Below are 27,214 nucleotides of genomic sequence, written 5' to 3'. Positions count from 1 at the left end.
TGGGGGCTCCCAGTACGGCTCTCATAACATTGTTTTGGGCAACTTCAAGCTTTTTCCACAGTTGTTGTGATAGACTTGTGAGTGCAGGTGCGGCATAATCGATCACTGATCTGACTGCCTGTACATAGTATGTGCGAAGGACTTGCAGATTGGCTCCTCCAGAGAGGGAGGTTAGCGACCTGAGGATTGCCGTCCGGGCCGCAGTTCGCTCTCTTAAGTAAGTGACCTCAGCATTAACATTGTGTGTGTCCAGGATTATTCCTAGATACTGATAAGTCTCCATCCATTCATTGGTTGACCTGAACTGTGAGTTGGTTGTTGGGCTTCACTATTTTTATGGGCACGGCTTTTGTCTTGGTGGGGTTTAGATTTGACCAAACAAGAGAGAGAGATGATTGATTGATTGATGAAGATTAAGCCACCCAAAAGGTGGCAGGGGCATGAATAGCCCGTAAGTGGTGGCCCTTTTGAGCCATTACCAGTATCAAGAGATGATACTGGAGATCTGTGGAGGTGCGACTGCACCCTGCGTGACGGGAGATGTCTCCCGTGAGAGAGAGAGAGAGAGAGAGAGAGAGAGAGAGAGAGAGAGAGAGAGAGAGAGAGAGAGAGAGAGAGAGAGAGAGAGAGAGAGAGAGAGAGAGAGAGAGAGAGAGAGAGAGAGAGAGGGGAGAGAGAGAGGGAGCCAATATAAGACAAGAGAGGAGGTGTGAGGAAAAAGTGGAGAAGTACATGTACATGAAGTACATGTACATGAAGTACATGTACATGAGAGACAAGAGAGAAACGCGAGAATAAAATACTTGTGGAAATAACAGATAACACTAGACCCAATTAGTCCCTGGCCGTTCACCCTAATTGCCTCGTCAACTTTCTCCAGCGAGGGTGAACGCTCCACCCTCTAACTCTACCCATTAATGGAGAGTTGACAACCATTCTCCTGATATAATGACATAGTTGACGGTGATTACATTGTAATCCCACACGCCTCCTCACACATTAACGACTCGACACACTCATTATAACGACTCTGACCTAATTCATCACCAGTCCGGCTCGTTGTGCCCTATTTGGTATGAATCTGCCCAATTGTTAACATTGTGGCGCATTTGTGGAATTTATAGCATGTTAATACTCACGATATTTTAACAATGGGCTTCGATAGTTGGCTGGGTTATCGGGGTCAGTCGTTTACGGTTGGGCAATACTGTGGCATTTTATACGGAGAGTGAACTGTGTGTGGTGGTTCATGCGGTATGTGGTGGTTCATGCGGTATGTGGCTGGTATGTGGTGGTTCATGCGGTATGTGGCTGGTATGTGGTGGTTCATGGGGTGGTTCGTGTGGTATGTCGTGGTTCATGCGGTATGTGGCTGGTATGGGGTGGTTCATGCGGTATGTAGCTGGTATTGGGTGGTTCATGCGGTATGTGACTGGTATGGGGTGGTTCATGTGGTATGTGGCTGGTATAGGGTGGTTCATGCGGTATGTGGCTGGTATGTGGTGGTTCATGCGGTATGTGGCTGGTATAGGGTGGTCCATGCGGTATGTGGCTGGTATGGGGTGGTTCATGCGGTATGTGGCTGGTATGGGGTGGTTCATGCGGTATGTGGCTGGTATGGGGTGGTTCATGCGGTATGTGGCTGGTATAGGGTGGTTCATGCGGTATGTGGCTGGTATAGGGTGGTTCATGTGGTATGTGACTGGTATGTGGTGAGGGAATGTGCCTGAGAGCAATTACGCGCGCGCGCCCATATGCTCGCACGCGCACACACGTGCTTGCACGCGCGCACACACGAGCTCGCGCGCACTCACACACGGAAAAGGTTCAAAGGTTTGCCACCAGACTAGTACCCAAGCTGAGAGGTATGAGCTACGAGGAAGACTACGGGAATTAAACCTCACTCCGTTGGAAGACAGAAGAGTTATGGGGACATGATCACCACATTCAAGATTCTCAAGGGAACTGATAGGGTAGATCAAGACAAGTTATTTAACACAAGGGGCACACGCACAAGGGGACACAGGTGGAAACTGAGTGCCCAAATGAGCCACAGAGATATTAGAAAGAACTTTTTTAGTGTCAGAGTGGTTGACAAATGGAATGCATTAGGAAGTGATGTGGTGGAGGCTGACTCCATACACAGCTTCAAGTGTAGATATGATAGAGCCCAAAAGGCTCAGAAACCCGTACACCTGTTGATTGACAGTTGAGAGGCGGGACCAAAGAGCCAAAGCTCAACCCCCGCAAGCACAATTAGATGAGTACACGTGCTCGCACGCCCACACATGCTCGCACGCCCACACATGCTCGCACGCCCACACATGCGGAAGACCAAGGAGGCAAACCAAGCAACCTTGGAGGAATTTGACCTGACCAGTGATGAGGTCAAAAGGTGTCTGCTGGAGCTGGATGTGACAAAGGCTGTTGGGCCTGACAGAATCTCACCGTGGATACTAAAGGAAGGTGCAGAGGCACAAAGTGTGCCACTCTCTATGGTGTATAGCAGGTCACTGGAAACGGGAGACCTTCCGGAAAGCTGGAAGACAGCTAACGTGGTCCCAATATACAAGAAGGGTGACAGGCAAGGGGCACTGAACTACAGGCCAGTTTCCTTAACTTGTATACCATGCAAGGTGATGGAGAAGATTGTGAGGAAAAGGCTCGTAGAGCATCTGGAGAGAAACAGCTTTGTAACACACCACCAGCATGGGTTCAGAGATGTTAAATCGTGCCTCACAGGCCTAAAAGAATTCTATGACCAAGCAACACAAATTAGGCAGGAAAGAGAAGGGTGGGCAGACTGCATTTTCTTCGACAGTCAGAAAGCCTTTGACACAGTACCTCACAAAAGGCCGTTACAAAAGTTGGAGCAACAGGCAGGAGTAAAAGGTAAGGTGCTCCAGTGGATAAGGGAGTATCTAAGCAATAGGAAACAGCGAGTAACTGTGAGGGGGGAGACATCAGAGTGGCGAGATGTCACCAGCGGAGTCCCACAGGGCTCTGTACTTGGACCCATCCTGTTTCTAGGTATATGTAAACGACCTTCCAGAGGGTATAGACTCATTCCTCTCAATGTTTGATGATGATGCAAAAATTATGAGAAGAATCAAAACAGATGAAGATAGACAGAGACTACAGGACGACCTGGACAAACTGGAGGAATGGTCTAGAAAGTGGCTGCTAACGTTCAACTCATTAAAGTGTAAAGTAATGAAATTAGGCGAAGGGAGCAGAAGGCTGAACACAAGGTACCATCTGGGAGGTGAAATCCTGCAAGAGTCAAATAGAGAGAAAGATCTGGGGGTCGATATCACACCGAACCTGTCCCCAGAGGCCCACATCAAAAGGATATCATCAGCAGCATATGCTAGACTGGCCAATATGGCCACCTGCCTTTAGAAACTTGTGTAAGGAATCGTTCAAGACCTCGTATACCACTTATGTAAGACCAATCCTGGAGTATGCAGTTCCAGCCTGGAGTCCATACCTAGTTAAACACAAGACGAAGTTAGAGAAGATTCAGAGGTATGCAACCAGACTGGTCCCGGAACTGAGAGGAATGAGCTACAAGGAAAGGCTAAGGGAGCTGAACCTCACATCCCTGGAAAAAGAGAAGAGTAAGGGGAGACATGATAACCACCTACAAAATTCTTAGGGGAATTGACAGGGTGGACAAAGACAAACTCTTTAGCACGGGAGGGACACGAACAAGGGGACACAGGTGGAAACTTAGTACCCACATGAGCCACAGACAAGTTAGAAAGAACTTTTTCAGTGTCAGAGTAGTTAATAAATGGAATGCATTAGACAGTGATGTGGTGGAGGCTGACTCCATACACAGTTTCAAATGTAGATATGATAGAGCCCAGTAGGCTCAGGAACCTGTACACCTGTTGATTGACAGTTGAGAGGCGGGACCAAAGAGCCAGATCTCAACCCCCACAAGTACAACTAGGTGAGTACACCTGCCTCCACCAGCATCACATACCTGCCCCACCACCAGCGTCACACACCTGCCCCACCAGCGTCACACACCTGCCCCCCACTAGCATCACACACCTGCCTCCACCAGTCACCATTAGTGTCACACACCTGCCTCCACCAGCGTCACACACCTGCCTCCACCAGCGTCACACACCTGCCCCACCACCAGCGTCACACACCTGCCCCACCACCAGCGTCACACACCTGCCCCACCACCAGCGTCACACACCTGCCCCCACCAGCGTCACACACCTGCCCCACCACCAGCGTCACACACCTGCCCCACCACCAGCGTCACACACCTGCCCCACCACCAGCGTCACACACCTGCCCCACCACCAGCGTCACACACCTGCCCCCACCAGCGTCACACACCTGCCCCACCACCAGCGTCACACACCTGCCCCACCACCAGCGTCACACACCTGCCCCCACCAGCGTCACACACCTGCCACCACCAGCGTCATACACCTGCCCCCACCAGCGTCACACACCTGCCCCACCATTAGCGTCACACACCTGCCCCCACCACTAGCACCACACACCTGCCCCACCACCAGCGTCACACACCTGCCCCACCACCAGCGTCACACACCTGCCCACACCAGCGTCACACACCTGTTGAAGAGAGATATAACTTAACATCACCACAATACTCCAAGTAAAAGCATTAAGAAATCACAATGACCTAATATCAATAAGAGAATCATTGGAGCAATGTAAGGGGGATTCGAACCGGCGTTCTCGTGCCTCCCAGACGCTCGCCTTAACCCACTAGGCCACGACAGGCCAGCTCCTGTCGTGGCCTAGTGGGGTTAGTGTCTGCGGGTCACAGGGACGCGGGTTCGAGTCCACGCGTCGCTCCAAATCATTCCTTGTCCATAAACACATAGTTGATTTAATTAAGGGGCCCCGCTTATCTCCGGCACCTGTGATAACAGTTAGTTCCTCAAATGTCTGGTTATCGCCCTGCTTATCTCCGGCTCCTGTGATAACAGTTAGTTCCTCAAATGTCTGGTTATCGCCCTGCTTATCTCCGGCACCTGTGATAACAGTTAGTTCCTCAAATGTCTGGTTATCGCCCTGCTTATCTCCGGCACCTGTGATAACAGTTAGTTCCTCAAATGTCTGGTTATCGCCCTGCTTATCTCCGGCACCTGTGATAACAGTTAGTTCCTCAAATGTCTGGTTATCTTGACCTGTCAGATTTATATTGAATTTATATAAATTTATATATTTCGATAACAAATGGTATGACGTTTTCTAGGAGTGCTAGAAAGCTAGAAAAAGAATTGTAGGAGCTAGGTTTGCTCCAGCGTCTCTTGTCTAATAACAATGGCTGACTACTGGCCGCCCTGTGGCAATGCTCCAATGAGGCAATGCTTCTGTTCACTACACATAAGGGACATAACTGGCAAACCCCTCACAGTGTTCAAGAGAGAACTGGATAAGCACCTCCAAAGGATACCTGATCAACCAGGCTGTGACTCATACGTCAGGCTGCGAGCAGCCGCGTCTAACAGCCTGGTTGATCAGTCCAGCAACCAGGAGGCCTGGTCGACGACCGGGCCGCGGGGACTCTAAGCCCCGGAAGCACCTCAATGTAGCCTCAAGGTAGGTAGCCCTCTCCCACTCATGCACTGGGGTCAGATTCACGAAGCAGTTACGCGCGTACTTAAAAACGTTTTCCTTCTTAGCATCTTCGTAGCGGCTACGTCGGTATCCAGGTAGACATTCAAGTATGAAAATCTTGGTAAATAAACACCGTCGTGCTAACAACGGCCTCGACCCCTCGTAGCTTTACGTAAACTGGATATAACTCACTTTTTCTCTACTACACAACACGGAGGATTTTATTATAAACAAACGTTTTAGTTCGAGAGTTTCATCAAGAAGAGTCCTTCATATTAACTATATATGTATTCCCGCCAAACAAACAACGAAACTACGACGTTGCCACAACGTTCGAACAAGATTTAACACCTCCTAACAAGTTATAACAACCAATATAACAGGTTGTAACAACGTTCTAATACGTCAAAAACATGTTAAGCCAAAATGTAACAACTTTATTTCAAGTTGTAACAAGGGGAAAATAGGGTCAGTTACGGTTTGTGTTTCCAGGGTTCTCTGCTTCAAACTTGTAGTAAATATGTATTTTATTATATTAGAATTAGTTTTATAATGTCTATAATGTTTATAATTAGAATTAGATAGCAAGATATAAATATATATATCTGTTAACAGATAATGCACCTGTGAGTAAAACATATTCTCTCAGCTGTAAGAATATTGATCCAGTTATTTAAATACAAAAATATAATGTATCAAATATTTAAGGGTTGTTTATCATAAAGTCTTCTAATGTATGCAGACGATGAGTCACAATAACGTGGCTGAAGTATGTTATGAAGTATGACAATCGACTTGAGAATGGTCCAGGACGGACCGAAACGTCGTCGTCCCTTCATCTTCTAATGTATATCCAGAGAAGTGAAAAATTGAGACAATGAACAATTTAATGATTCACAAGAAATATTAGAAACATTATTGTCTTCTTTACATCTTCTAGTGTGTGGTTTGGTCAACATTACTAACATATCATTATGAGATCTTAATGATCCATGGTTAACATTTATGGTTTAATAAGGATAATACTGGTAATAATACAAGCTATAATTTAAAACCTTTATTACTGATTTCTTGTTATTAACAAGCTTAGGTATACACAGCAATGTGCTGCTACCCTATTCTGTATAAAGGACTACACAGTGTAGATCAGAAACCAGCTACAAGTTCACCCAACATCCTCACCTCACAGGACGACCAGTCATACATGGAATCAGGAGAGAATAAAATACTTAATGCTGATCTATTAGCCTCCACTGGCAAAATCTGGGTGCAGCACAAGAATATCTTCCAATATTCCTGAGTGTATGAAGTAATTATAGAGTTCAAAGTATCTCATGCCATTTGGTATGAAGTCACTGATAACAGGGCAATCACAGATATAGTGTTAGAGAGTATGTTCTCTCAAGTAGGACTGGAAACAGATGTTTTTTCACCCAGAGGTTTATAAACCCATGGAACCGCCTACCCGCTGAAGCCATAAATGCCAAAATCAAGCTAGAAAATATAATTAGGACAATTCGCGGGACTTAACAAGCCCCCGGCTTTGTGTCCTCGCCGAGGCCGCTAGATAGTTAGTGGCCCTTGGGTAAATTTAGGTAAATATATATCTAAATAAATACCATCGCTTCTCAAGTCTTGGGAGCGACAAGGGGAGCCATACACTATCTCTTAGCATTACGTAGGTAAACAAAAAATATAACATTTGTTTGCAACAATGTCGGTGCTGACTGTACAAGTTGAAGAAACATAGTTTTACTTCGAAATATACTAATTTTATATGAAAATTCGGCGTAAATAAGTGGCAAGAATGCATCACGGATAAGCTCCGATATGCCAGCGTCGTGATCTGGCCCCCTGATTATCTACCCTCCCTGCAGCCTGCCTGACAAGATAACCCCAAAGTTATCTCCCCCACTCCCCCATTCCTCCATGCTAAGTAGTGGGGATGGGGGGGATGCTGAGCAGCCTGGGAACTGCACACTACATTCCAGCCCTCAAGCACCCCCCACCACCAGCCCTCAAGCACCCCCCCCCCCTTCCAGCCCTCCAGCATCCCCCCCCCACCAGCCCTCAAGCACCCCCCCCTCCAGCCCTCCATCATCCCCCCCCCCACCAGCCCTCAAGCACCCCCCCCCCCACCAGCCCTCAAGCACCCCCTCCCACACACACATAACTCAACCCCCAATATTAAACCCAACTGTGAGTGCTGTGGCCCCCGTAACGCAAGGGTGAAAATGAGCTTGCAGGAGCACAGGGAGACAGACCATCTGGCAGCCTGCTAATGTGTCAATATTTGCTCCCATTGTAAACAATGTCTCACACGACCCCAAGATCCTTTCTCTTGCCTTTAGTGACCAGAATATAAATGGATCTAATTTAAAACAAAAAGTGAAAAAATGATTAAGAGGAGTAGTACTGGTACTCCAGTACACAGTCACTACTCCAGTACACAGTCACTACTCCAGTACACAGTCACTACTCCAGTACACAGTCACTACGCCAGTACACAGTTACTACTCCAGTACACAGTCACTACTCCAGTACACAGTCACTACTCCAGTACACAGTCACTACTCCAGTACACAGTCACTACGCCAGTACACAGTCACTACTCCAGTACACAGTCACTACTCCAGTACATAGTCACTACTCCAGTACACAGTCACTACTCCAGTACACAGTCACTACTCCAGTACACAGTAACTACTCCAGTACACAGTCACTACTCCAGTACACAGTAACTACTCCAGTACACAGTCACTACTCCAGTACACAGTCACTACTCCAGTACACAGTCTGGAGTACGGTGGACACACCGTCATAGTGACAGTATTGGGCAGCGCCTCTCATCCTGTGAGTAGACACACCGCCATAGTGACAGTATTGGGCAGCGCCACTCATCCTGTGAGTGGACACACCACCATAGTGACAGTATTGGGCAGCGCCACTCATCCTGTGAGTGGACACACCGCCATAGTGACAGTATTGGACAGCGCCACTCATCCTGTGAGTGGACACACCGCCATAGTGACAGCATTGGGCAGCGCCACTCATCCTGTGAGTGAACACACCGCCATAGTGACAGTATTGGGCAGCGTCACTCATCCTGTGAGTGAACACACCGCCATAGTGACAGTATTGGGCAGCGCCACTCATCCTGTGAGTGAACACAACGCCATAGTGACAGTATTGGACAGCGCCACTCATCCTGTGAGTGAACACACCGCCATAGTGACAGTATTGGGCAGCGCCACTCATCCTATGAGTGGACACACCGCCATAGTGACAGTACTGGGCAGTGCCACTCATCCTGTGAGTGAACACACCGCCATAGTGACAGTATTGGGCAGCGCCACTCATCCTGTGAGTGGACACACCGCCATAGTGACAGTATTGGGCAGCGCCACTCATCCTGTGAGTGGACAAAGCGTCACTCAGGTTAGCCGCAAGATTAGTGGCAGAGCTAAGAGGACTAAGCTATGAGGAAATGTTAAGTGATGTCACTATAGAGAACCAGAAACAGAGTAGGGGATATGATCACAACATCCATGATACTGAGGGTAGGAGACAACATTGTACAAGGAAGAACGTCAGTTAGTAGAAAGTAGGGCGGGGGTACACAAGTGGAAACTGGATCCCCCCAAAATGAGTCCCAGAAATGCATGGAACTCGTACCCAACTCAAGAAACAATTGAAGACAGCGCCACCGGAGAGGAGGAGTTGGAACACAACTGTTGCTCTCAGGTGTGGTGGGAGGGCTACACATGGTGATCTCACGCCCCCTTAGGCGCTGGGAGTGGTGTGTGTGTGTGTGTGTGTGTGTGTGTGTGTGTGTGTGTGTGTGTGTGTGTGTGTGTGTGTGTGTGTGTGTGTGTGTGTGTGTGTGTGTGAACGACCTTATTCCACCACCACCACCACCCCGGGGCACATGTCAACCACCATCCAACCCCACCACCACCACCCCGGGGCACATGTCAACCACCATCCAACCCCACCACCACCACCCCGGGGCACATGTCAACCACCATCCAACCCCACCACCACCACCACCCCGGGGCACATGTCAACCACCATCCAACCCCACCACCACCACCCCGGGGCACATGTCAACCACCATCCAACCCCACCACCACCACCACCCCGGGGCACATGTCAACCACCATCCAACCCCACCACCACCACCACCCCGGGGCACATGTCAACCACCATCCAACCCCACCACCACCACCCCGGGGCACATGTCAACCACCATCCACCACCACCACCACCACCCCGGGGCACATGTCAACCACCATCCACCACCACCACCACCCCGGGGCACATGTCAACCACCATCCACCCCCACCTCCACCACCACCACCCCGGGGCACATGTCAACCACCATCCACCACCACCACCACCACCCCGGGGCACATGTCAACCACCATCCACCACCACCACCACCACCCCGGGGCACATGTCAACCACCATCCACCCCCACCTCCACCACCACCACCCCGGGGCACTTGTCAACCACCATCCACCCCCACCTCCACCACCACCACCCCGGGGCACATGTCAACCACCATCCACCCCCACCACCACCACCCCGGGGCACATGTCAACCACCATCCACCCCCACCACCACCACCCCGGGGCACATGTCAACCACCATCCACCCCCACCACCACCACCCCGGGGCACATGTCAACCACCCCCCACCACCACCACCCCGGGGCACATGTCAACCACCATCCACCCCCACCACCACCACCCCGGGGCACATGTCAACCACCATCCACCCCCACCTCCACCACCACCACCCCGGGGCACATGTCAACCACCATCCACCCCCACCACCACCACCCCGGGGCACATGTCAACCACCATCCACCACCACCACCACCACCACCCCGGGGCACATGTCAACCACCATCCACCACCACCACCACCACCCCGGGGCACATGTCAACCACCATCCACCCCCACCACCACCACCCCGGGGCACATGTCAACCACCATCCACCACCACCACCACCACCACCACCCCGGGGCACATGTCAACCACCACCACCCCGGGGCACATGTCAACCACCATCCACCACCACCACCACCACCACCCCGGGGCACATGTCAACCACCATCCACCCCCACCACCACCACCCCGGGGCACATGTCAACCACCATCCACCCCCACCACCACCACCACCCCGGGGCACATGTCAACCACCATCCACCACCACCACCCCGGGGCACATGTCAACCACCATCCACCACCACCACCACCACCCCGGGTCACATGTCAACCACCATCCACCCCCACCACCACCACCCCGGGGCACATGTCAACCACCATCCACCCCCACCACCACCACCACCCCGGGGCACATGTCAACCACCATCCACCACCACCACCCCGGGGCACATGTCAACCACCATCCACCACCACCACCCCGGGGCACATGTCAACCACCACCCCCACCACCACCATCCACCCCGGGGCACATGTCAACCACCATCCACCACCACCACCCCGGGGCACATGTCAACCACCACCCCCACCACCACCATCCACCCCGGGGCACATGTCAACCACCATCCACCAACACCACCACCACCCCGGGGCACATGTCAACCACCATCCACCACCCCCACCACTACCATTCCGGGGCACATGTCAACCACCATCCACCACCACCACCCCGGGGCACATGTCAACCACCACCACCCCCACCACCACCACCCCGGGGCACATGTCAACCACCATCCACCACCACCACCACCACCACCACCCCGGGGCACATGTCAACCACCACCACCCCGGGGCACATGTCAACCACCATCCACCACCACCACCACCACCACCCCGGGGCACATGTCAACCACCATCCACCCCCACCACCACCACCCCGGGGCACATGTCAACCACCATCCACCCCCACCACCACCACCACCCCGGGGCACATGTCAACCACCATCCACCACCACCACCCCGGGGCACATGTCAACCACCATCCACCACCACCACCACCACCCCGGGTCACATGTCAACCACCATCCACCCCCACCACCACCACCCCGGGGCACATGTCAACCACCATCCACCCCCACCACCACCACCACCCCGGGGCACATGTCAACCACCATCCACCACCACCACCCCGGGGCACATGTCAACCACCATCCACCACCACCACCCCGGGGCACATGTCAACCACCACCCCCACCACCACCATCCACCCCGGGGCACATGTCAACCACCATCCACCACCACCACCCCGGGGCACATGTCAACCACCACCCCCACCACCACCATCCACCCCGGGGCACATGTCAACCACCATCCACCAACACCACCACCACCCCGGGGCACATGTCAACCACCATCCACCACCCCCACCACTACCATTCCGGGGCACATGTCAACCACCATCCACCACCACCACCCCGGGGCACATGTCAACCACCACCACCCCCACCACCACCACCCCGGGGCACATGTCAACCACCATCCACCACCACCACCCCGGGGCACATGTCAACCACCATCCACCCCCACCACCACCACCCCGGGGCACATGTCAACCACCATCCACCACCACCCCGGGTCACATGATAACACTACCCCCCATATATAAAGGCTTGCCAGCGTTTAGCTTACTCTTGAAGTGATCATTGCTACCTCATGTATCCTCGCCTCCGGGTCCCGTAGACCCACATACCACTGTGTGTAAAGTATTACCATCACCTTTGTTATTAATGTAAAATTATCAAGCGTATATTTCTCTTATGACTGTGTTTAAGGCTGGTAGATAACGGGTTTTTGTTATCATTAATTGTTACTTATATCATTTTGTGTAAAATTAAAATCATTTTTTGTTATATGTTCAAGTTTTTATTTCTCTTTTTTTTTTTTTGCCCGCAATTGAAACACGGTAGAAGGACCCAGCAGTTTTATTTTACTCATTTTTTTATTAATGTGAGATTGGCGCAATACCTGCCAGGATAGTTACTGCTCTTGGAATTACCATCTTATCTTGAGATGATTTCGGGGCTTTAGTGTCCCCGCGGCCCGGTCCTCGACCAGGCCTCCACCCCCCAGGAAGCAGCCCGTGACAGCTGACTAACTCCCAGGTACCTATTTACTGCTAGGTAACAGGAGCATTCAGGGTGGAAGAAACTTTGCCCATTTGTTTCTGCCTCGTACGGGAATCGAACCCGTGCCACAGAATTACGAGTCCTGCGCGCTATCCACCATACATAGGGTGGCGGGAGTTGTTAACTACCTTATCTTTTGGATAACTGCAAGCACACCCGCTATACTCCTTGTGAAGGAGGAAATGTATATGTTTACCTCTCAGAATGTTTGGTAATATGTTTATTTGTGATGTGTGTCTATGTATATATTAACACGTTGTACTGAACGGGGTGAGAATAGCTTGAGCTACCTCATCCCTTTGTGTGTATTTTACCTCAATAAACTTATTTCAATTTCAATTTCCAAGCACACCCAAGTGTCAGTTTCTGAGTCCCGTCGTGCTGTGATGGACGGCCTCAGTGTAGTGTTTAGTGTCATAATATTTCCTAATCCCTCACGTCCAGAGTACAGTGTCATCACCCTGACGTAACAATGGTGGCAGCGGTGGGATGAGGTGATCTGCGTCACTATCACCCCCCCCCCTGCATAACCCCGCCTGATGGGGTTATGTAGGCTGTAGCGTCAACCACAAACCTTGTTTTCAGTCATGACAAATGATACATGGGGACCATTTTTCAGCTACGAGAAACAGTTGTATTCTTTACGGAGTGGCAGAGGGAGAGGACGGGCCGGGGCATAACTCCCAGAGGCCCTGGAAGCTTAGGCTATTATGCTCTCTATATATGCTTATCTCTGTGTGTTGAGGTGCTGGATACTCCTTGTTGGTTAGTGTTGGTGGGTTGAGTGTTGGTGGGGTGGGATGGAGTGTTGGTGGGGTGGGAGTGCTGGTGGGTTGAGTGTTGGTGGGGTGGGATGGAGTGTTGGTGGGGTGGGAGTGCTGGTGGGTTGAGTGTTGGTGGGGTGGGATGGAGTGTTGGTGGGGTGGGAGTGTTGGTGGGTTGAGTGTTGGTGGGTGGGATGGAGTGTTGGTGGGGTGGGAGTGCTGGTGGGTTGAGTGTTGGTGGGGTGGGATGGAGTGTTGGTGGGGTGGGAGTGTTGGTGGGTTGAGTGTTGGTGGGGTGGGATGGAGTGTTGGTGGGGTGGGAGTGCTGGTGGGTTAGAGTACCTGGATGAGGTTATGGTGAGATGATTTCGGGACTTGGTGTCCCTGCGGCCCGGTCCTCGACCAGGCCTCCTTTTTGTTACACCCCCCCAAGAAGCAGCCTGTAGCAGCTGTCTAACTCCCAGGTACCTATTTACTGCTAGGTAACAGTGCATCAGGGAGAAAGAAACTCTGCCCACTTGTTTCCGCCTGCACCGGGGATCGAACCCGAAACCTCAGGACTACGAATCCAAAGTGCTGTCCACTCAGCAGGCCCCCTAAACCAGGCCCGGTTTCCGAGAGTTCTACGCCCCAAGCCTGGCCTTGTGATAACTAGGTCCACCAGGCTGTTGCTTGGAGCAACCCGTAGGCCCACATATCCACTACAGCCCGGTTGGTCAAGCACTTCTTGTAGAAAACTGTCTAGTGTTTTTTTTTTTAACAATTTCACTCTTCTTCCAGCATTATTTCTCATACTTACTGGCAAGATAATGACCAACCGTGCATCTCTGATGCTCAAACTACCTAAATTATTGGTATTTTCCATTGTTTGATCTCTCTCTCTCTCTCTCTCTCTCTCTCTCTCTCTCTCTCTCTCTCTCTCTCTCTCTCTCTCTCTCTCTCGTCTCCATCCTGGCGAGTACATTTTGAGAGCCTTGCGACGATCCCAATAAGTTAGGTGATTTCTCGTGTCTAGGCGAGCAGTTATGTTCTCTGTCTTGCCTATATGTCAACAATAATCCATGGGAGGGAAGTTTCGACTGATGCCCAGTCGAAAACTTTATTAATATCACCTTGAAGTTTTTCAATGTCTTCAGCCGAGATAATTTTCATACTGATTTTTGTGTCATCTGCAAAGGATGATACGAAGCTGTGACTTGTATTTTTGTCTATATCTGATATGAGAATAAGGAAAAGCAGCGGTGCAAGGACTGTACCCTGAGGTACAGAGCTTTTAACTGCACTTGGACTAGATTTTATATGGTTGACAGTTACTCGCCGAGTCCTGTTTGGCAGAAAACTGAGTATCCAGCGTCCTACTTTACCGGTTATTCCCATTGACTTCATTTTGTGTGCTATCACTCCATGGTCACATTTATCGAAAACCTTTGCGAAGTCCGTGTATCAGGATTCTGTTTTTCTTCTAATGCCTCAGTGACTTTGTCGTAGTGCTCAAGTAGCTGTGAGAGGCACGATCTTCCCGTTCGAAATCCATGTTGTCCTGGGTTGTGAAGGTCATTAGTCTCCATGAAACTACGCCTGATCACTCTCTCAAATACTTTTATTATGTGCGACGTTAGTGCAACTGGTCTATAATTCTTTGCCAGTGCTTTGCTCCCACCCTTGTGTAGAGGGTCAATGTCTGCTGCTTTAAGTGCATCTGGTATCTCCCCCGTGTCCAAGCTCTTCCTCCACACTATACTGAGTGCCTGTGCTACTGGCACTTTGCATTTCTTTATAAATGTTTAATTCTATGAGTCTGGACCCGGGGCCGAGTGCATGGGCATGTTTTCAATTTCTCTTTCAAAGTCTAGTGCGCTCGTGTTGATATCAGTTATATTTACAGGGGTTTGGATATCACGCATAAAGAAATTGTCTGGATCTTCCACTTTCATGCTGTTTATTGGAGTGCTAAACATGTCCTCATACTGCTTTTTTAGGATTTCACTAATTTCTTTGTCATCCTCCGTGTATGAACCTTCACTAATACGAATAGGTCCAATACTGGCAGTGGTTTTCGCTTATGATTTCGCATATGTGAAGAAATATTTTGAATTTTTCTTTATTTCCTGAATTACTTTCTGTTCTAACTGCCTTTCTTCAGTTTCATATGAGTGTTTCAATTTCCGCTCGATTTCTTCAATCTTCCTATTTAAATTATTCCTTCTTTGACGGGAAATTCGTGTCTGCTTAAGCATTTCCGTTAGTTTTTTCCTGCGTTTATAGTGTCGTCTGCGTTCTCTTTCTACGTTGGATCTCTTTCTGGCTTACCTCAAAGGAACATGTTTCAGACAGACTTGATACGCTTCCGAAGTCAGTTTTTCTATTCCTTCTGTAGGACTTGTATTACTTAGAACAGTTCCCCATGGAATGTTTGTAAGTTCCCTGTTTATTATCTCCCAGTCTATCCTTTTATTATTAAAATTGAATTTACTGAATAGCCCCTCTCGCTTTATCAACGTTTTAGGTCTATTCTGAGTATTGATGGTCGTTTGCACTTCAATGAGCTTGTGATCTGAGTATGTGGTATCTGATATCGTAATGTCTCTGATAATGTCTTCATTGTTCGTAAAGACCAGATCTAGAATATTTTCATTTCATCATGCAGGGGTAGGGATCTGTGCTTCATCATGCAGGGGAGGGATCTGTGCTTCATCATGCAGGGGGGAGGGATCTGTGCTTCATCATGAAGGGGAGGGATCTGTGCTTCATCATGCAGGGGAGGGATCTGTGCTTCATCATGCAGGGGAGGGATCTGTGCTTCATCATGAAGGGGAGGGATCTGTGCTTCATCATGCAGGGGTAGGGATCTGTGCTTCATCATGCAGGGGGAGGGATCTGTGCTTCATGCAGGGGTAGGGATCTGTGCTTCATCATGCAGGGGTAGGGATCTGTGCTTCATCATGCAGGGGTAGGGATCTGTGCTTCATCATGCAGGAGTAGGGATCTGTGCTTCATCATGCAGGAAGAGGGATCTGTGCTTCATCATGCAGGGGGAGGGATCTGTGCTTCATGCAGGGGGAGGGATCTGTGCTTCAGGGATGGGGTGGGAGAGCCAGGCAGCACCAGGGATGGGGTGGGAGAGCCAGGCAGCACCAGGGATGGGGTGGGAGAGCCAGGCAGCACCAGGGATGGGGTGGGAGAGCCAGGCAGCACCAGGGATGGGGTGGGAGAGCCAGCAGGCAGCACCAGGGATGGGGTGGGAGGGCCAGCAGCAGCACCAGGGATGGGGTGGGAGAGCCAGGCAGCACCAGGGATGGGGTGGGAGGGCCAGGCAGCACCAGGGATGGGGTGGGAGAGCCAGGCAGCACCAGGGATGGGGTGGGAGAGCCAGGCAGCACCAGGGATGGGGTGGGAGAGGCAGGCAGCACCAGGGATAGGGTGGGAGAGCCAGGCAGCACCAGGGATGGGGTGGGAGAGCCAGCAGGCAGCACCAGGGATGGGGTGGGAGAGCCAGGCAGCACCAGGGATGGGGTGGGAGAGCCAGGCAGCACCAGGGATGGGGTGGGAGAGCCAGGCAGCACCAGGGATGGGGTGGGAGGGCCAGGCAGCACCAGGGATGGGGTGGGAGAGCCAGGTAGCACCAGGGATGGGGTGGGAGAGCCAGGCAGCACCAGGGATGGGGTGGGAGGGCCAGGCAGCACCAGGGATGGGGTGGGAGAGCCAGGCAGCACCAGAGATTGGGTGGGAGAGCCAGGCAGCACCAGGGATGGGGTGGGAGGGCCAGCAGGCAGCACCAGGGATGGGGTGGGAGAGCCAGGCAGCACCAGGGATGGGGTGGGAGAGCCAGGCAGCACCAGGGATGGGGTGGGAGAGCCAGCAGGCAGCACCAGGGATGGGGTGGGAGAGCCAGCAGGCAGCACCAGGGATGGGGTGGGAGAGCCAGGCAGCACCAGGGATGGGGTGGGAGAGCCAGCAGGCAGCACCAGGGATGGGGTGGGAGAACCAGGCAGCACCAGGGATGGGGTGGGAGAGCCAGCAGGCAGCATCAGGGATGGGGTGGGAGAGCCAGGCAGCACCAGGGATGGGGTGGGAGAGCCAGGCAGCACCAGGGATGGGGTGGGAGGGCCAGGCAGCACCAGGGATTGGGTGGGAGAGCCAGGCAGTACCAGGGATGGGGTGGGAGGGCCAGCAGGCAGCACCAGGGATGGGGTGGGAGGGCCAGGCAGCACCAGGGATTGGGTGGGAGAGCCAGCAGGCAGCACCAGGGATGGGGTGGGAGAGCCAGGCAGCACCAGGGATTGGGTGGGAGAGCCAGGCAGCACCAGGGATGGGGTGGGAGAGCCAGGCAGCACCAGGGATGGGGTGGGAGAGCCAGCAGGCAGCACCAGGGATGGGGTGGGAGGGCCAGCAGGCAGCACCAGGGATGGGGTGGGAGAGCCAGGCAGCACCAGGGATGGGGTGGGAGAGACAGGCAGCACCAGGGATGGGGTGGGAGAGCCAGGCAGCACCAGGGATGGGGTGGGAGGGCCAGCAGGCAGCACCAGGGATGGGGTGGGAGGGCCAGGCAGCACCAGGGATGGGGTGGGAGAGCCAGGCAGCACCAGGGATGGGGTGGGAGAGCCAGGCAGTACCAGGGATGGGGTGGGAGAGCCAGGCAGCACCAGGGATGGGGTGGGAGAGCCAGCAGGCAGCACCAGGGATGGGGTGGGAGAGCCAGGCAGCACCAGGGATGGGGTGGGAGAGCCAGCAGGCAGCACCAGGGATGGGGTGGGAGGGCCAGGCAGCACCAGGGATGGGGTGGGAGAGCCAGGCAGCACCAGGGATGGGGTGGGAGAGCCAGGCAGCACCAGGGATGGGGTGGGAGGGCCAGCAGGCAGCACCAGGGATGGGGTGGGAGGGCCAGGCAGCACCAGGGATGGGGTGGGAGAGCCAGGCAGCACCAGGGATGGGGTGGGAGAGCCAGGCAGTACCAGGGATGGGGTGGGAGAGCCAGGCAGCACCAGGGATGGGGTGGGAGAGCCAGCAGGCAGCACCAGGGATGGGGTGGGAGAGCCAGGCAGCACCAGGGATGGGGTGGGAGAGCCAGCAGGCAGCACCAGGGATGGGGTGGGAGGGCCAGGCAGCACCAGGGATGGGGTGGGAGAGCCAGGCAGCACCAGGGATGGGGTGGGAGAGCCAGGCAGTACCAGGGATGGGGTGGGAGAGCCAGGCAGCACCAGGGATGGGTGGGAGAGCCAGGCAGTACCAGGGATGGGGTGGGAGAGCCAGGCAGCACCAGGGATGGGGTGGGAGAGCCAGGCAGCACCAGGGATGGGGTGGGAGAGCCAGGCAGCACCAGGGATGGGGTGGGAGAGCCAGGCAGTACCAGGGATGGGGTGGGAGGGCCAGCAGGCAGCACCAGGGATGGGGTGGGAGAGCCAGGCAGCACCAGGGATGGGGTGGGAGAGCCAGGCAGCACCAGGGATGGGGTGGGAGGGCCAGCAGGCAGCACCAGGGATGGGGTGGGAGGGCCAGGCAGCACCAGGGATGGGGTGGGAGAGCCAGGCAGCACCAGGGATGGGGTGGGAGAGCCAGGCAGTACCAGGGATGGGGTGGGAGAGCCAGGCAGTACCAGGGATGGGGTGGGAGAGCCAGGCAGTACCAGGGATGGGGTGGGAGAGCCAGGCAGCACCAGGGATGAGGTGGGAGAGCCAGGCAGCACCAGGGATGGAGTGGGAGAGCCAGGCAGTACCAGGGATGGGGTGGGAGGGCCAGCAGGCAGCACCAGGGATGGGGTGGGAGAGCCAGACAGCACCAGGGATGGGGTGGGAGAGCCAGGCAGCACCAGGGATGGGGTGGGAGGGCCAGCAGGCAGCACCAGGGATGGGGTGGGAGGGCCAGGCAGCACCAGGGATGGGGTGGGAGAGCCAGGCAGCACCAGGGATGGGGTGGGAGAGCCAGGCAGTACCAGGGATGGGGAGGGAGAGCCAGGCAGCACCAGGGATGGGTGGGAGAGCCAGCAGGCAGCACCAGGGATGGGTGGGAGAGCCAGGCAGCACCAGGGATGGGGTGGGAGAGCCAGCAGGCAGCACCAGGGATGGGGTGGGAGGGCCAGGCAGCACCAGGGATGGGGTGGGAGAGCCAGGCAGCACCAGGGATGGGGTGGGAGAGCCAGGCAGTACCAGGGATGGGGTGGGAGAGCCAGGCAGCACCAGGGATGGGGTGGGAGAGCCAGGCAGTACCAGGGATGGGGTGGGAGAGCCAGGCAGTACCAGGGATGGGGTGGGAGAGCCAGGCAGCACCAGGGATGGCGTGGGAGAGCCAGGCAGTACCAGGGATGGGGTGGGAGAGCCAGGCAGTACCAGGGATGGGGTGGGAGAGCCAGGCAGTACCAGGGATGGGGTGGGAGAGCCAGGCAGTACCAGGGATGGGGTGGGAGAGCCAGGCAGCACCAGGGATGGGGTGGGAGAGCCAGCAGGCAGCACCAGGGATGGGGTGGGAGGGCCAGGCAGCACCAGGGATGGGGTGGGAGAGCCAGGCAGCACCAGGGATGGGGTGGGAGAGCCAGCAGGCAGCACCAGGGATGGGGTGGGAGGGCCAGGCAGCACCAGGGATGGGGTGGGAGAGCCAGGCAGCGCCAGGGATGGGGTGGGAGGGCCAGGCAGCACCAGGGATGGGGTGGGAGACCCAGGCAGCACCAGGGATGGGGTGGGAGGGCCAGCAGGCAGCACCAGGGATGGGGTGGGAGGGCCAGGCAGCACCAGGGATGGGGTGGGAGAGCCGCCAGGCAGCACCAGGGATTGGGTGGGAGAGCCAGGCAGCACCATGGATGGGGTGGGAGGGCCAGGCAGCACCAGGGATGGGGTGGGAGAGCCAGGCAGCGCCAGGGATGGGGTGGGAGGGCCAGGCAGCACCAGGGATGGGGTGGGAGGGCCAGGCAGCACCAGGGATGGGGTGGGAGAGCCAGGCAGCACCAGGGATGGGGTGGGAGAGCCAGGCAGTACCAGGGATGGGGTGGGAGAGCCAGGCAGTACCAGGGATGGGGTGGGAGAGCCAGGCAGCACCAGGGATGGGGTGGGAGAGCCAGGCAGTACCAGGGATGGGGTGGGAGGGCCAGGCAGCACCAGGGATGGGGTGGGAGAGCCAGGCAGCGCCAGGGATGGGGTGGGAGGGCCAGGCAGCACCAGGGATGGGGTGGGAGAGCCAGGCAGCACCAGGGATGGGGTGGGAGAGCCAGGCAGCACCAGGGATGGGGTGGGAGAGCCAGGCAGCACCAGGGATGGGGTGGGAGAGCCAGGCAGTACCAGGGATGGGGTGGGAGAGCCAGGCAGCACCAGGGATGGGGTGGGAGAGCCAGCAGGCAGCACCAGGGATGGGGTGGGAGAGCCAGGCAGCACCAGGGATGGGGTGGGAGAGCCAGCAGGCAGCACCAGGGATGGGGTGGGAGGGCCAGGCAGCACCAGGGATGGGGTGGGAGAGCCAGGCAGCACCAGGGATGGGGTGGGAGAGCCAGGCAGTACCAGGGATGGGGTGGGAGAGCCAGGCAGCACCAGGGATGGGGTGGGAGAGCCAGGCAGTACCAGGGATGGGGTGGGAGAGCCAGGCAGTACCAGGGATGGGGGTGGGAGAGCCAGGCAGCACCAGGGATGGGGTGGGAGAGCCAGGCAGTACCAGGGATGGGGTGGGAGAGCCAGGCAGCACCAGGGATGGGGTGGGAGAGCCAGGCAGCACCAGGGATGGGGTGTGAGAGCCAGGCAGTACCAGGGATGGGGTGGGAGAGCCAGGCAGTACCAGGGATGGGGTGGGAGAGCCAGGCAGCACCAGGGATGGGGTGGGAGAGCCAGCAGGCAGCACCAGGGATGGGGTGGGAGGGCTAGGCAGCACCAGGGATGGGGTGGGAGAGCCAGGCAGCACCAGGGATGGGGTGGGAGAGCCAGCAGGCAGCACCAGGGATGGGGTGGGAGGGCCAGGCAGCACCAGGGATGGGGTGGGAGAGCCAGGCAGCGCCAGGGATGGGGTGGGAGGGCCAGGCAGCACCAGGGATGGGGTGGGAGAGCCAGGCAGCACCAGGGATGGGGTGGGAGGGCCAGCAGGCAGCACCAGGGATGGGGTGGGAGGGCCAGGCAGCACCAGGGATGGGGTGGGAGAGCCGCCAGGCAGCACCAGGGATTGGGTGGGAGAGCCAGGCAGCCCCAGGGATGGGGTGGGAGGGCCAGGCAGCACCAGGGATGGGGTGGGAGAGCCAGGCAGCGCCAGGGATGGGGTGGGAGGGCCAGGCAGCACCAGGGATGGGGTGGGAGGGCCACGCAGCACCGGTGATGGGGTGGGAGGGCCAGGCAGTACCAGGGATGGGGTGGGAGGGCCAGGCAGCACCAGGGATGGGATGGGAGAGCCAGGCAGCGCCAGGGATGGGGTGGGAGGGCCAGGCAGCACCAGGGATGGGGTGGGAGGGCCAGGCAGCACCAGGGATGGGGTGGGAGAGCCAGGCAGCACCAGGGATGGGGTGGGAGAGCCAGGCAGCGCCAGGGATGGGGTGGGAGGGCCAGGCAGCACCAGGGATGGGGTGGGAGAGCCAGGCAGCGCCAGGGATGGGGTGGGAGGGCCAGGCAGCACCAGGGATGGGGTGGGAGAGCCAGGCAGCACCAGGGATGGGGTGGGAGAGCCAGGCAGCACCAGGGATGGGGTGGGAGAGCCAGGCAGCACCAGGGATGGGGTGGGAGAGCCAGGCAGCACCAGGGATGGGGTGGGAGAGCCAGGCAGCACCCCTCCCACCTGCCTGACCGGTCAGTGTTGCCAGACCAACACTGACGGGTTCACTGCTCCCTTGACTCACTCTCCCGTGTCCCCCAGACCGTGTCCCCCAGACCGTGTCCCCCGGACCGTGTCCCCCAGCCCGTGTCCCCCGGACCGTGTTCCCCAGCCCGTGTCCCCGGACCGTGTCCCCCAGCCCGTGTCCCCGGACCGTGTCCCCCAGCCCGTGTCCCCCAGCCCGTGTCCCCCAGCCCGTGTCTCCCGGACCGTGTTCCCCAGCCCGTGTCCCCGGACTACACTCTCCTGTGTCCCCTACACCGTGTCCCCGGCCCACACTCTCCTGTGTCCCCCACACCGTGTCCCCGGACTACACTCTCCTGTGTCCCCCACACCGTGTCCCCGGACTACACTCTCCTGTGTCCCCCACACCGTGTCCCCGGACTACACTCTCCTGTGTCCCCCACACCGTGTCCCCGGACTACACTCTCCTGTGTCCCCCACACCGTGTCCCCGGACTACACTCTCCTGTGTCCCCCACACCGTGTCCCCGGACTACACTCTCCTGTGTCCCCCGCACCGTGTCCCCGGACTACACTCTCCCGTGTCCCCCAGCTTGTGTCCCCCAGCCCGTGTCCCCCAGCCCGTGTCTCCGGCCCACACTCTAGGTCTGTGTATAAACTCACAATATACAATAATAATACAAAACTTGACTATTGCAGCACTTGCTAGAGGGAGGAGGGCAGGATGGCGGCAGCAACACTGACAGTAAAGTCCAGGCAAGTCAGTGCTTGAGGCGGACAAAGCACTGCCGTAGTCCTGGGGGATATAAAGGACTAGTGAGCGTCACTGCTGGTTACAGTGACGTAACACTCAGTTACAGCTGCTCCTGTGCCAGTTAAGTCCACTACGGGCTCACCATAGCCCGTGCTACTTGCAACGTTTTGTTCCCAGTAGCTGAATGTTAAACCACAACTCTTGGAGCGGCAGTGTGGGTGGTGCGGCCGGTCGCGCCCCTCTGGCTCCACCCCCTGACCCGTCCTCACACCAGGCTGGTCAAGGCAGCGGCCGACCGCCCCCACACACACATTTCTTTAGCATACTATCTGTTAAACATTGTTTTGTTCTCATATATCAAATTAATATTATATGTAAAAATTATATGTATAGTTAGACGTAGGTTAGGTTAGGTGTTTAGGTTCTGTTGGCGATTATTTGTATTTTAAGTACGTGGGTGAAGCATTTACGGCAACCCGTCCTCGACTCGAATCCATTACATCCAGCGGTCGACCCCACAGACGCATTCATAAATGTTTACATGCTGTTCATTCAAAACGGGAATTTTCTTAAATATAAATTAATATTATAATATATTAGCATATTGTGTATATATAGGCATAGGTTAGGTTAGGTGTTTAGGTTCTGTTGGTGATTATTTGTATTTGTAGTACGTGGGTGAAGCATTTACACCGTTGTGGTTCGAACAAAAGTCGTCAGTGAAGCACGCGTTCGAACACCGGAAGTGTTCGAACGTCAGCAGTTGTGAGTCGTGTGTAAACCGCTTTTCATTCATAAACCAGCCCGTCCTCCAAACAAAGACCCAAAAGTGATTCCATGCACCCGCCAAACCCCCTGTTTATGAATGAAAAACAGTTTACACACGACTCACAACTGCTGACGTTCGAACACTTCCGGAACAAGTGCTTCACTGACGACTTTTGTTCGAACCACAACGCTGTAAATGCTTCACCCACGTACTACAAATACAAATAATCACCAACAGAACCTAAACACCTAACCTATCCTATGCCTATATATACACAATATGCTAATATATTATATTAATTTATACCTGAGAAAATTCCTGTTTTGAATGAACAGCATCTTAAAATTTATGAATGCGTCTGTGGGGTTGACCGCTGGATGTGATGGATTCGAGTCGAGGACGGGTTGCCGTAAATGCTTCACCCACGTACTACAAATACAAATAATCACCAACAGAACCTAAACACCTAACCTAACCTATGCCTATATATACACAATATGCTAATATATTATAATATTAATTTATATTTAAGAAAATTCCCGTTTTGAATGAACAGCATGTAAACATTTATGAATGCGTCTGTGGGGTCGACCGCTGGATGGAATGGACTTGAATGGAGGACGGGATGCTCCCCCTACATCACGGCTGACAGCACCCAGTATTCACCTTCACTAACAAGTTGGACACCGTCAATTAGGAAGCAAATACATAGAGCGTGTATACACATCACCTTTTAGGCAGCGCGTATAGCTTTAATGATGGCTACCTATCGTCCTTGACTATCAGCACAGTTTTCAATGACAACTGTGCGACAACATGACCAATAATGCAAGAACAATTAGATTGAGAAATCACTCAGCATAATGCGTTTGTGACAAGGATATCATCATCTTTCTGGAGATGATTGCTATTTCGGACAAGAACTCCTGCAGGGACCAGAGAAGTTCTGAATGCTTCCTCACAAACTTCATAAGGTTTCAGGCAAGTTATCCCTGACACCCAGCTGGGGTCGTTGGCCTCAGTGCCAGAGGGCAGCCCACCAGGATACAGTGCCAGAGGGCAGCCCACCAAGACAGTGCCAGAGGGCAGCCCACCAAGATACAGTGCCAGAGGGCAGCCCACCAAGACACAGTGCCAGAGGGCAGCCCACCAAGACACAGTGCCAGAGGGCAGCCCACCAAGACAGTGCCAGAGGGCAGCCCACCAAGATACAGTGCCAGAGGGCAGCCCACCAAGACAGTGCCAGAGGGCAGCCCACCAAGATACAGTGCCAGAGGGCAGCCCACCAAGACACAGTGCCAGACGGCAGCCCACCAAGATACAGTGCCAGAGGGCAGCCCACCAAGACAGTGCCAGAGGGCAGCCCACCAAGATACAGTGCCAGAGGGCACCCCACCAAGATACAGTGCCAGACGGCAGCCCACCAAGATACAGTGCCAGAGGGCAGCCCACCAAGACACAGTGCCAGACGGCAGCCCACCAAGACACAGTGCCAGACGGCAGCCCACCAAGACACAGTGCCAGAGGGCAGCCCACCAAGACACAGTGCCAGAGGGCAGCCCACCAAGCCACAGTGCCAGACGGCAGCCCACCAAGCCACAGTGCCAGACGGCAGCCCACCAAGCCACAGTGCCAGACGGCAGCCCACCAAGCCACAGTGCCAGACGGCAGCCCACCAAGCCACAGTGCCAGAGGGCAGCCCACCAAGCCACAGTGCCAGAGGGCAGCCCACCAAGCCACAGTGCCAGACGGCAGCCCACCAAGCCACAGTGCCAGACGGCAGCCCCCCAAGACACAGTGCCAGAGGGCAGCCCACCAAGCCACAGTGCCAGACGGCAGCCCACCAAGACACAGTGCCAGAGGGCAGCCCACCAAGCCACAGTGCCAGAGGGCAGCCCACCAAGATACAGTGCCAGACAGCAGCCCACCAAGATACAGTGCCAGAGGGCAGCCCACCAAGATACAGTGCCAGAGGGCAGCCCACCAAGATACAGTGCCAGAGGGCAGCCCACCAAGATACAGTGCCAGAGGGCAGCCCACCAAGATACAGTGCCAGAGGGCAGCCCACCAAGATACAGTGCCAGAGGGCAGCCCACCAAGATACAGTGCCAGACAGCAGCCCACCAAGACACAGTGCCAGAGGGCAGCCCACCAAGATACAGTGCCAGAGGGCAGCCCACCAGGATACAGTGCCAGAGGGCAGCCCACCAAGCCACAGTGCCAGAGGGCAGCCCACCAAGATACAGTGCCAGACAGCAGCCCACCAAGATACAGTGCCAGACGGCAGCCCACCAGGATAGTGCCAGAGGGCAGCCCACCAAGATACAGTGCCAGAGGGCAGCCCACCAAGATACAGTGCCAGAGGGCAGCCCACCAGGATACAGTGCCAGAGGGCAGCCCACCAAGCCACAGTGCCAGAGGGCAGCCCACCAAGATACAGTGCCAGACAGCAGCCCACCAAGATACAGTGCCAGACGGCAGCCCACCAGGATAGTGCCAGAGGGCAGCCCACCAAGATACAGTGCCAGAGGGCAGCCCACCAAGATACAGTGCCAGACAGCAGCCCACCAAGATACAGTGCCAGACGGCAGCCCACCAGGATAGTACCAGAGGGCAGCCCACCAAGATACAGTGCCAGAGGGCAGCCCACCAGGATACAGTGCCAGAGGGCAGCCCACCAAGCCACAGTGCCAGAGGGCAGCCCACCAAGATACAGTGCCAGACAGCAGCCCACCAAGATACAGTGCCAGACGGCAGCCCACCAGGATAGTGCCAGAGGGCAGCCCACCAAGATACAGTGCCAGAGGGCAGCCCACCAAGATACAGTGCCAGACAGCAGCCCACCAGGATACAGTGCCAGACGGCAGCCCACCAGGATAGTGCCAGAGGGCAGCCCACCAAGATACAGTGCCAGAGGGCAGCCCACCAAGATACAGTGCCAGACGGCAGCCCACCAAGACAGTGCCAGAGGGCAGCCCACCAAGACACAGTGCCAGAGGGCAGCCCACCAGGATAGTGCCAGAGGGCAGCCCACCAAGACAGTGCCAGACGGCAGCCCACCAAGACACAGTGCCAGAGGGCAGCCCACCAAGCCACAGTGCCAGAGGGCAGCCCACCAAGCCACAGTGCCAGAGGGCAGCCCACCAAGCCACAGTGCCAGAGGGCAGCCCACCAAGACACAGTGCCAGAGGGCAGCCCACCTAGCCACAGTGCCAGAGGGCAGCCCACCAAGACACAGTGCCAGAGGGCAGCCCACCAAGACACAGTGCCAGAGGGCAGCCCACCTAGCCACAGTGCCAGAGGGCAGCCCACCTAGGAAAAGACTCAACCTAAACTGCTACATAGCCACATCAGGAGGAAAACAACAGTGAAGGAACAGGTAATGAAACTGAGGATAGGGGCAGAAAGATTCACTACGAACGACAAGGAAGTGTGCAAG

General features: G+C 55.4%; 2 protein-coding genes across 2 annotated transcripts in view; one reads left to right on the top strand and one right to left on the bottom strand.

Moving 5' to 3' along the window:
* Positions 1-27,214, bottom strand: part of CalpC (calpain C) — a 348,733-nt gene that overhangs the window by 268,563 nt on the left and 52,956 nt on the right. The window lies entirely within an intron of this gene.
* LOC123757314 (uncharacterized protein DKFZp434B061-like) lies at positions 9,265-26,379 on the top strand. Its single transcript, XM_069321130.1, has 3 exons — positions 9,265-9,363; positions 22,952-23,012; positions 24,779-26,379. The coding sequence occupies exons 1-3, from the start codon at positions 9,265-9,267 to the stop codon at positions 26,377-26,379; spliced, it is 1,761 nt and encodes a 586-aa protein (XP_069177231.1).

This window comes from Procambarus clarkii, chromosome 1, assembly GCF_040958095.1.
Source record: "Procambarus clarkii isolate CNS0578487 chromosome 1, FALCON_Pclarkii_2.0, whole genome shotgun sequence".
NCBI classification, from domain to species: domain Eukaryota; kingdom Metazoa; phylum Arthropoda; class Malacostraca; order Decapoda; family Cambaridae; genus Procambarus; species Procambarus clarkii.
This window is presented reverse-complemented; position numbering and strand designations above follow the sequence as displayed.